At 46.0% G+C, this 12057-nt stretch overlaps 1 protein-coding gene across 1 annotated transcript in view; it reads right to left on the reverse strand.

The window, feature by feature from the left end:
- Positions 1 to 12057, reverse strand: part of LOC137322643 (F-box/WD repeat-containing protein 7-like) — a 240248-nt gene that overhangs the window by 27078 nt on the left and 201113 nt on the right. The window contains exon 8 of the mRNA XM_067985550.1: positions 5741 to 5877. Within this exon, the coding sequence (XP_067841651.1) occupies positions 5741 to 5877 (137 nt within the window). The remainder of the gene's footprint in view (positions 1 to 5740; positions 5878 to 12057) is intronic.

Consider the following 12057-nt stretch of genomic DNA (forward strand, 5'->3'; position numbering starts at 1 on the left):
ACAGTGTTCAGTTCCATTCGCAACCCCTCAGATAATGAAGCAGTCCGAGCCTGCATGCAGCAAGACCTGGACAACATCCAGGCTTGGGCTGATAAGTGGCAAGTAACATTCGCGCCAGATAAGTGCCAGGCAATGACCATCTCCAACAAGAGAGAGTCTAACCACCTCCCCTTGACATTCAACGGCATTACCATCGCCGAATCCCCCACCATCAACATCCTGGGGGTCACCATTGACCAGAAACTTAACTGGACCAGCCATATAAATACTGTGGCTACGAAAGCAGGTCAGAGGCTGGGTATTCTGCGGCGAGTGACTCACCTCCTGACTCCCCAAAGCCTTTCCACCATCTACAAGGCACAAGTCAGGAGTGTCATGGAATACTCTCCACTTGCCTGGATGAGTGCAGCTCCAACAACACTCAAGAAGCTTGACACCATCCAAGATAAAGCAGCCTGCTTGATTGGCACCCCATCCACCACCCTAAACATTCACTCCCTTCACCACCGGCGCACTGTGGCTGCAGTGTGCACCATCCACAGGATGCACTGCAGCAACTCGCCAAGGCTTCTTCGACAGCACGTCCCAAACACGCGACCTCTACCACCTAGAAGGACAAGGGCAGCAGGCGCATGGGAACAACACCACTTGCACGTTCCCCTCCAAGTCACACACCATCCCGACTTGGAAATATATCGCCGTTCCTTCATTGTCGCTGGGTCAAAATCCTGGAACTCCCTTCCTAACAGCATTGTGGGAGAACCATCACCACACGGACTGCAGCGGTTCAAGAAGGCGGCTCACCACCACCTTCTCGAGGGCAATTAGGGATGGGCAATAAATGCCGGCCTTGCCAGCGACGCCCACATCCCGTGAACGAATAAAAAAAAATCAAGGAATATGGGGATAGTGCACGAAAATGGCACTGAGGTAGAAGATCAGCCATCATCTTGATGAATGGGCCGATGGCCTACTCCTGCTCCTATTCCTTATCTTTACAGCATTAGTGTCCAGAGAAACAAGTGCCCTTGACATCAAGGCAGCATTTGACCGAGTGTGGCACCAAGGAGCCCTAGTAAAATTGAAGTCAATGGGAATCGGGGAAAACTCTCCAGTGGCTGGAGTCATACCTAGCACAAAGGAAGATGGTAGTGGTTGTTGGAGGCCAATCATCTCAGCCCCAGGGCATTGCTGCAGGAGTTCCTCCGGGCAGTGTCCTTGGCCCAACCATCTTCAGCTGCTTCATCAATGACCTTCCCTCCATCATAAGGTCAGAAATGGGGATGTTCGCTGATGATTGCACAGTGTTCAGTTCCATTCGCAACCCCTCAAATAATGAAGCATTCCGAGCCCGCATGCAGCAAGACCTGGACAACATCCAGGCTTGGGCTGATAAGTGGCAAGTAACATTCGCGCCAGATAAGTGCCAGGCAACGACCATCTCCAACAAAAGAGAGTCTAACCACCTCCCCTTGACATTCAACGGCATTACCATCGCCAAATCCCCCACCCTCAACATCCTGGGGGTCACCATTGACCAGAAACTTAACTGGACCAGCCATATAGATACTGTGGCTACAAGAGCAGGTCAGAGGCTGGGTATTCTGCGGCGAGTGACTCACCTCCCGACTCCCCAAAGCCTTTCCACCATCTACAAGGCACAAGTCAGGAGTGTGTTGGAATACTCTCCACTTGCTTGGATGAGTGCAGCTCCAACAACACTCAAGAAGCTCGACACCATCCAAGATAAAGCAGCCCGCTTGATTGGCACCCCATCCACCACCCTAAACATTCACTCCCTTCACCACCGGCGCACTGTGGCTGCAGTGTGTACCATCCACAGGATGCACTGCAGCAACTCGCCAAGGCTTCTTCGACAGCACCTCCCAAACCCGCGACCTCGACCATCTAGAAGGACAAGAGCAGCAGGCAGATGGGAACAACACCACCTGCACGTTCTCCTCCAAGTCACACACCATCCCGACTTGGAAATATATCGCTGTTCCTTCATTGTTGCTGGGTCAAAATCCTGGAACTCCCTTCCTAACAGCACTGTGGGAGAACCGTCACCACACGGACTGCAGCGGTTCAAGAAGGCGGCTCACCACCACCTTCTCAAGGGCAATTAGGGATGGGCAATAAATGCCGGCCTCGCCAGCGACGCCCACATCCCGTGAACAAATAAAAAAAAACATGGATTTGGTCACTTCTTGCACCCTCTGTTTGTACAGCTCAGTACCACACAGTATTCCATGAATTATTGGCAGTAGATGAAAAGAGGAGAGATGTGCATTTATCACGAGCCTTATTATGTTATCACATTGTATCAAAGCTCTTTTTACAGTGAATTGCTGTAAAGGAGTGCAGTGACCGATGTTAGCAAAACACACCAAATTCAGAAGTGCTCCCACAGGAAGGGAATGATACATCTGTATCGGTCAGCTACATTGCCTTTTGCTCCGAGACAGTTAGCTTCCCTCAATCCTTGATATTTATGATTTTCGGTATTGCAGTATAGTTATGGTACTGAGACTAGCAACCCAGAGATTCAGAGTTCAAATCCCACCAGGGCAAGTTGTGAAAGTGAATTCAATAAATCTGGTAATTTGTGAGCTGGCGCCAGAAAAATAACCATGAAAGCAAGTCATAAAAACATAACTGGCGTAGTAATACCCTCCCACCCCTACCCACTCCAGTATACATGCAACTTCAGTCTTAATACTCTGCAGTATAAACCAGATGTATCAAACCACTCAAGGGTTGCAGTGGTTCATGGGGAAGGACCACCACTAACCTCTCACGGCAACTCAGGATGGACAATAAACGGAGCCTTGCCGGCGTTACCAAAATCCCAAGAACAAAAAAAAACAAAATTGGATCGATGTATATGCCCCCGTCCAAAAGAAGAGGGTTTTTCCCCCAGGAGATTCCTATCAGTTATCGATGAACATTAATAAGTGGGCCTCCTTCCATTAACCCTTCACACACCATAGCACGGTCCTACCACCTGCAGATCGGGCACCACAATAATTGGGGATTAAGATCAGATACACTTTGACCTGTGTCCCACTTATTGTTCACAGGTAGATTCCAATAGGAAAGATGAACTCCCGAGTCCTCTATCGCCACGTCTATCTCCAGTGAAGGTGTGAATAAGGATTTCAGCAGCAGTGGGGTGAGAAAGGGACAAAGGTGACATGGGATGGGGTGGGGGGGGGGGGGGCGCGGGTACAACTGGAAATAGGTGGTGAGCATTGCAAGTTAATGGGATTAGTTCTGGAACGCTCCAACAGATACAATGAGCCCATTGGCCACCTCCCAATGCTGTAAATCTCTACAGTTCTATGGAGAAAGTGGCCATGATGTGGAGATGCCGGTGATGGACTGGGGTGGACAAATGTAAAGAATCTTACAACACCAGGTTATAGTCCAACAATGTTATAGTCCAACAATAAAATTGTTGGGACTATAACCTGGTGTTGTAAGATTCTTTACATGGAGAAAGTGGACAGAGATCCTGTAATTCCCTGTGAGTGAAAGCTGTAGATAGCACAGCAGCATACATTGCTGGGGGAGAAGAGAAAATTAAATACATTTCCACAAAAAACAAAACAGTCCTCGACATCTGACCGGATCAGCATCACCATTCCGACACTCAATATGCAAAGAACGCAGGTGCACCCTCGATCACAGGGTTATTTCTAGTCAACTGTTGCAGCATTCAATTGCTTAAAAACTTTCTTGAGCACATAAAAGGAATTCTCCTTCCTAACACCAAGTCACCTGAAGCCTGCTCACTAATTTGCCTTCTCTGCCAACTTGAATTATCACCCTCGGCTGATTTGGAACAACCTCAGCTCACGAAAGCACGTCCCTCAGGTGCCAAGTGTGCCTTCTTCACCCTCTGCCTCGTGCCAGAACTCCTCGGGTAACGCCTTGCTGTTCTGGGGAGGAAGTCTCTGGACATTACATTCAGCATGGAGACAGGGCATTTCCTGAGCCATTATAAAATGGGACCAACAGAAAGCAAAATAATCTAGTCTAGAAGGCCATGGATAAGATGGTACGTTACATTATCCAACTTTCCACTACAGCCAGCCTCCTGTGAATCACTTGTCCTTCCCCAGCTACATACAAACATACGAATTAAGAGCAGGAGTAGGCCATTCTGCCCCTCGAGCCTGCTCTGCCATTTGATAAGATCATGGCTGATCTGATTGTGACCTCAACCCTACTTTCCCGTCTACCTACTATAACCTTCGACTCCCCTGTTAATTAGGAATCTATCTAACTCAGCCTTAAAAATATTCAATGACCCTGCCTCCACCGCTCTCTGGGGAAGGGAGTTCTACAGACTCACGACCCTCAGAGAAAAAATTCCCCTCATCTCCGTCTTAAATGGGAGACCCCTTATTTTTAAACTGTGGCCCTTAGTTCTAGTCTCTCCCACAAGAGGAAACATCCTCTCAGCATCTACCCCTTCTAGTCCCCTCAGGATCTTATATGTTCCAATAAGATCACCTCTCATTCTTCTAAACTCCAGTGTATACAGGCCCAACTTGTCCAACCTTTCCTCATAAGATAACCCCCTCATCCCAGGAATCAGTCGAGTGAACCTTCTCTGAACCGCCTCCAAAGCAATTACGTCCTTTCTTAAATAAGGAGACCAAAACTGCACACAGTATTCTAGATGTGGTCTCACCAATGCCCTGCACAACTGGAGCAAAACAGCTCTACTTTTATATTCCATTCCCCTTGCAATAAATGACAACATTCCATTTGCCTTCCTAATCACTTGCTGTACCTGTATACTAACTTTTTGTGATTCATGTACCAGGACACCCAGATTCCTCTGAACCTCAGAGTTCTGCAATCTCTCGCCATTTAAATAATATACTGCTTTTCTATTCCTCCTGCCAAAGTGGACAAGTTCACATTTTCCCACATTATACTCCATCTGCCAAATTTTTGCCCACTCACTTAACCTATCTACATCCCTTTGCAGACTCCTTATGTCCTCTTCACAACTTACTTTCCTAACTACCTTTGTGTCATCAGCAAATTTAGCAACCATACATTCGGTCCCTTCATCCAAGTCATTGATATAGATTGTAAATAGTTGAGGCCCCAGCACTGATCCCTGTGGCACTCCACTCGTTACATCTTGCCAACCTGAAAATGACCCATTTATGCCTACTCTCTGTTTCCTGTTAGCTAACCAATCCTTTATCCATGCTAATATGTTACCCCCTCCACCATGAGCTCTTATTTTGTGTAGTAGCCTTTGATGTGGCACCTTGACAAAATCCAAGTACACCACATCCACAGGGTCCCCTTTATCCACGTTGCTTGTAACTTCCTCAAAGAACTCTAATAAATTAGTCAAACACGATTTCCCTTTCACAAAGCCGTGCTGACTCTGCCTGATTGCGTTGAGATTTTCTAAGTGCCCTGCTATAACCTCCTTAATAATAGATTCCAGCATTTTCCCTATGACAGATGTTAAGCTAACTGGCCTGTAGTTTCCTGCTTTCTGACTCCCATCTTTCTTGAATAGAGGAGTGACATTCGCTATTTTCCAATCTGATGGCACCCTTCCAGAATCTAGGGAATTTTGAAAAATTAATACCAATGCATCTACCATCTCTGCAGCCACTTCTTTTAAGACCCGAGGATGAAGTCAGTCAGGGCCTGGGGACTACATCTCGGTGCAGTGTTATACCAGTTACACCTGGCTTACCTTCGGGGGTTTAATCTCTCCAGAACGCCAGTTGGTGTCAATCTTGTGCTGCCTCATGAAGGCGGATTTCCAGGGACTGTACATGAAACCCGTGCTGAGCATTCGACGCCGGCGAAGGTACAGCGGCTCCTCGATCACTGGATGGGGCAGAAACGGACCGAAGGTAAACTCAATGCACATGGTTTTGTTTCCTTTCTTGAACTCATTTTACATTCCTAAAGACTTTCATCCCGCCCCACGCATCTTTGCTGGCTGAGGTTAGATTGGGCTCACTCCCCCTCCCATGCAGTCCTGCAGCTAACCAATGGGAAGTCCACACTTGAAGCCCAATGTGACCATCTCTTCCTCCCTTGCAAACACACCTCCCTCCCCGTCACGGTTAGATAAGAACACAAGAATTTTTAGGAAGAAAAGGCCATTAGGCACAACAAGCTTGTCCGTTTTTTTCCCCCACAGGTCAATCCCACCTAAATACCCCTCAATCCCGCCTACCCACCATATCCCTCAACCCTTCCTACCCATCTTCTCATCATGTCCCTCAACCCCACCTACCCACCATATCCCTCAATCTCACCTACCCACCTTCTCACCATATCTCCCTTCCTTCTGTCTCCAGAAAGGCATTGAATTGTCTATTGACCCAATTATATTGCCAGGTTCAATGTATTTCTCTAGTAAGTTATTCCACAACTCATTTACTCTGTTGGTGAAGAAGCTCCCAACGTTAACCCCTACCCATAACTCTCATTTTTAACAGATCTCCCGTGAGATTTGAATATTCACTTCAAGGAACAATTTGCATGATTCGGTTTTCTCAATTCTTTCATAATCTTGAAAACTCTAATTAGGTCACATTGAAACATCAACTTTTCCATGGAAAATAAGCCCAGAAAAGCAGAGACTGGGAACTCAGTATGGGGGGTGGGAGGGAAATCATTGACACAGACCTGGCTGTGAAATGAGAAACGCGTGCTGAGAAAGCAAGATCGGGGAGGTCAACCATTCACTGAAAGGCATTTCTTTTGCATTTTAATTTTATCTCACAGCGTTTTGAAGGGACCATACACCACGAGGAGAACTAATGCTTTCCCATCAGGAGAGATCTAATTTTATCCGAGACTGGTTGCAGCAGTGAGGAACTGCAATTGTAAAGTGGAAGACACACTTGCCTCTCCTCCCCCCAGTCACTATGAAGCCAATCAAGGAACCAATAACACTTCAGAGATTAGCAGAATTCATTTAATTGAGACAATGAGACTGGATAGTGATCACACCTTTTCGGGGAGCATGGAATTGTATTATATGTTTTTATTCTTATAATTGTAAGATAGAAATCTAAGAAATAGGAGGAATAGGCCATACGGCCCCTCGAGCCTGCTCCGCCATTCAATCAGATTATAGCTGATCTTTGACCTCAACTACACTTTCCTGTATGATCCCCATATCCCTTGATTCCCTTAAGAGTCCAAAAATCTATCGATCTCAATCTTGAATTTACTGAACGACTCAGCATCCACAGCCCTCTGGGTAGAGAATTTCAAAGAGTCACAACCCTGAGTGAAGAAATTTTTCCCCATCTTGGTCCTCAATGGCCAACCCCTTATCCTGAGACTATGCCCCCTAGTTCTAGACTCTCCAGCCAAGGGAAACAGCCTTTCAGCATCTACCCCATTAAGCCCTCTAAGAATTTTATACATTTCAATGAGATCACCTCTCATTCTTCTAAATTCCAGAGAGTATAGGCCCATTCTACTCAGTCACGGTGATTCAGCTGGAGGCAAATAAATTGGGATAAAGTAGAGCTCCCTATGATATAGTTTATTTGGACTTTGAGAGCTTTCCACAAACTAAAATTCATGGGAATCTCAAGTCAAATGCAGCATGTTCCTGGATACAGAGTGTCCATGAGATGTTGCATGCAGCCCTGCAGGGGTCAGTGCTTGGGCCAGTGTATCTAATCTCACTAAATGACCTAGATCTGCAAAACACATGCAAACCTGTCAAACTTGCTGATTTAAAAAAATGAGTGAGTATTACATAGAATGTACAGCACAGAAACAGGCCATTCAGCCCAAATGGTCCATGCCGGTGTTTATGCTCCACACAAACCTCCTCCCTCCCTTCTTCATCTAACCCCCTCAACATAGCCTCCAATTCCTTTCTCCTTCATGTGTTTATCTTGCTTCCCCTTAAATGTAGAGCTAGAGGAAGCAGTTGATGACATCTAGGGAGATTTAGACTGTTATTTAATACTGACTATGCAAAAAAAATGTGAAATATATAAATAATAACAAAATCAGCACAGGGAGACTTAGAAAAGGCCAAGAATAATAGCAGACTTATTACTTCCAGTGCATAGACAAGGTGGTGGAGCATTGAGGAAAGCTATTAGAATGCTGGGATACTTAGCATGCAAGTTTTCGAGATTACACAGCCTTTAAATGCACTGGGCAGACCACACGTAATATTGTGCTCAGTTCTGGTCAGCACACTTCAAAAGAGACATAAACACACTGGAGAGAGAATATTCAGAATGATTCCAAAATGAAAAGGGATGAACTGTGAGGAAAGATTAGAGAAACCTGAGCTTCACAATCCCGAGGAATGTTGGTTAAGGGGAGCGGGCGGGAAGAATACTTTATTACATAGAAAGGGTAAAGCTAGGATATTACTCCAAAGTAAGTCAGGTTAGTAGGGCCACAAATCTGAATCAATGATAAGTAAATGGTAAACAAATATTTTTAAAAAATATTTCAATTCAAAAGGTGACAAACATTTCAAACAATCTGCTGTGGTATGGTGACAGAATCCAAGACAGTAAGAAGTTCAAAATGCAGTTGGATGCTGTGAGGGGAATGTTAGGTGATACAGGATGTGTTTCAATCAGTCAAATGCCCTTCTCTGGTCCCTGCCTGTTCTCATTTCCAACCAGAGAACAGTGGGTCACATCCTTTAATATCACATCAAAATACAATTAGACTCTGCAGTGTGCACCTGCACACGAGCTAGGGGAGAAACAATTTTCTGTTTGAACGCACTGAAATTTCAGACTATTAATTTGATCAAGTAATCCTTCATCTTGTCTGAAGCATTATAGGTTAAGTGTTGGTGTACAGTTCGGTTAACTGCAGTACAAATCAGCACAGAGCTTAGCAACGGACATACAATGATCTTCAGCAGATTCCTCTTGGTTCTAGTTCCCCCTCCCACCACCATTCTCTCAAATTCACTGAGCTCTTGCTGGGGTAGGCCTGTATGAGAGCTGGCTGCCCTCTAGGTGTCAGCCAGGGCTGAGTGGGTAGTACTCTCGCCTCAGAGTTAGAAGGTTGTGGGTTCAAGTCCCACTCCAGGCACTTGAGATCATAATCTAGACTGACACTTCAGTGCTGTACTGAGGGAGTGCTGCACAGTCGGAGGTGTCGTCCTTTGGATGAGATGTTAAACCAAGGCCCCAGAGGTCTGTGGATGCTGAGTCATTTAATATAATTCAAAGCTGAATCAAAAGCAAAATACTGCGGATGCTGGAAATCTGAATTAAAAATAGAAAATGCTGGAGAAGCTCAGCAAGTCAGGCAGCATCTGTGGAGAAAGAAATAGAGTTAATGTTTCAGGTTGAGGACCTTTCGTTAGAACTGGAAGATGTTAAAAGAGTTAAAGTTCTTGAGCAAGTACAGAGCCAGGGAAAGGGAGAGAGAGGAGGGGAGGAAAGAACAAAAGGGAAGGTCTGTGATAGGGGAGAGGAAAGGATTAAATGACAAAAGGGATGATGGTGCAAGGCAAGGAAGGCGGTAATGGGACAGGTTAAGAAACAAAAGATTGGTCAGGAGTAGCTGTAAATGGCAGCAGCAGAACCATTACCAGAACTAGCTGACCGAAAAAATGGGAGCAGTGGTTATGATCTGAAGTTATTGAAATCAATGTTGAGTCCGGAAGGTTGTAAAGTGCCGAAACGAAAGATGAGGTGCTGTTCCTCGAGCTTATGTTGAGCTTCATTGGAACAGTGTAAGTGGCCGAAGACAGAGAGGTCAGAGTGGGAGTGGGACGGGGAATTAAAATGGCAAGCGACCGGCAGGTCAGGGTCACGCTTGCGGACAGAGCGGAGGTGTTCAGCAAAGCATCACCCAGTCTGCGTTTGGTCTTGCCAATGTAGAGGAGACTGCATTGCGTGCAGCGGATACAGTATAGTAAATTGAAAGAAGTACAAGTGAAACAGCGGTTTACTTGTACTTCTTTCAATTGACTAGGGGAATCAAGGGATATGTGGTATCGGGCGGGAAAGTGGAGCTAAGGTTGAAGATCAGCCATGATCTGATTGAACGGCGGAGGCAGGCTTGAGGGGCCATATGGCCTACTCCTGCTCCTATTTCCTATGCCCTCCCAGGTGGATGTAAATGATCGCACTTTCGAAGAATAGCAGGGAAGTTCTCCCTGGTGTCCTGGACAATATTTATCCCTAAGCCAACACCTAAAAAAATGATCAGGTCATTATTTAATTGCGCAAATTGGCTGCCACGTTTCCTACATTACAGCAGTAACTACACTTCTAAACTACTTTTTTTTTATTCGTTCACGGGATGTGGGCGTCGCTGGCAAGGCCGGCATTTATTGCCCATCCCTAGCGAGATTTTTTTACAACTGAGTGGCTTGCTAGGCCATTTCAGAGGGCAATTAAGAATCAACCACATTGCTGTGGGTCTGCAGTCACATATAGGCCAGACCGGGTAAGGACGGCAGGTTTCCTTCCCCAAAGGACATTAGTGAACCAGATGGGTTTTTACGACAATCCGGTAGTTTCATGGCTATCATTACTGATACTAGTATTTTAATTCCAGATTTTTATTTAATTAATTGAATTTAAATTCACCAGCCGCCGTGGCGGGATTTGAACTCGTGACTCTGGATTTTAGTCCAGGCCTCTGGATTACTAGCCCAGTAACATAACCACTACGCTACCGTACCCTAGACTTCATTGGCTGTCAGGCACTTTGGGATGTCCTGAAGTCGTGAAAGGCGCTATAGAAATGCAAGTCTTTCCTGGTACCTCATCCAACTTTCCATTCTTCATAGTGAGTGTTTGTGTGCTATTCTATCGTGGGGAGCATCACAGCCAAGCCTGATCCTTCACACAGGCATGTTTTCCAGCAAAGGTCAATGAACAGCAATCAAGAGAAAGGTGCCTAACTCTCAGTCTCCCTAACCCAGGCCAGTGCCCAACCGCGATCAGCAAACTCAGCACTGGCCAGGAAACGAACTGGAATTTTCCTGGTATGTGGGACTCAGGACAACACTTAGCTACAAGTCCATCAGATGAAGCATAGCTCTTCTACAGATTACCTTGGCTAAAAGAATCAATCAACCACCAGCCTGACATTATTTCCACTTCATATTGCTGGAACATTACCCTTCAGCTGCCCGAGTGTATCAGGGATTTCATCGTCAGAAAGACCATGAGATCGCAGGCAGGTTTGAGATACACAATCTGGACACTTAACAAATTAAAGCTCCACTCAACGACTATATCCTACACTCTGACAAACTGGATGAATAATTTGAGCTATTGCACAATGGCTCATATCGGAGTTGATTCTATTTTGTCGCTCCTTGGATATCTGTAATTTATTTATATGAAAAATCAATAACTTTTTAGATTTAAAACATCACCTTGTGTGCAGGGCACTGAGTAACAATGTTAAATGCAGTAAATCAGTATCAGCTGGTCAGCTCTGGCCTCAACTATGTTATTTCAATCTGTGCAATAAAGAACCTAAATAATAGTTTGCCCCGATGGCTGTGGGCAGACGCAGCGGCCAGTGTGGTACATAAGCCTGCCAGATCTGGAAGGTACCGGGTTCCAGGCCTGCGATGTGCTCCCATACCTGATCACAACCAGGGTGCTGCACTTGGGCAGGCAGAAAATCAGCCAGGTACCTGCTCCTTACCATTAGCCCCTGCTGGAAAGCGTGTGAGTGTGTGCATGTGTACGCCCACACACACCAGGTAAGGCCAAAATCGGGCTGGATTCTTATGCCCCTCTGCTGTCAAATAGTTTGCTCACACCCAGGAGCCAAAAATCTGCAGCTACGCCAGCAGACTCCCATTGTAATTTCAGCAGGAGTCCAGCTGGAAACTAGGCCAGGACCCTGAATACATCAGGTCTTGGCTTTGCGCTCCAGCTTCTGGATGGCCTCCACTCACCCAAACAAGGTTATCGTCGTAAGGGGGACGGGATTTCTTATCTGGAGTTCCTCTGACGTTGGCCCTCAGAGAGCCCTAGCAACAGCAGGGATATTGGCAGAAACGGGGCCCACCTGGGCTGT

Source organism: Heptranchias perlo, chromosome 6 (assembly GCF_035084215.1).
Source record: "Heptranchias perlo isolate sHepPer1 chromosome 6, sHepPer1.hap1, whole genome shotgun sequence".
NCBI lineage: Eukaryota > Metazoa > Chordata > Chondrichthyes > Hexanchiformes > Hexanchidae > Heptranchias > Heptranchias perlo.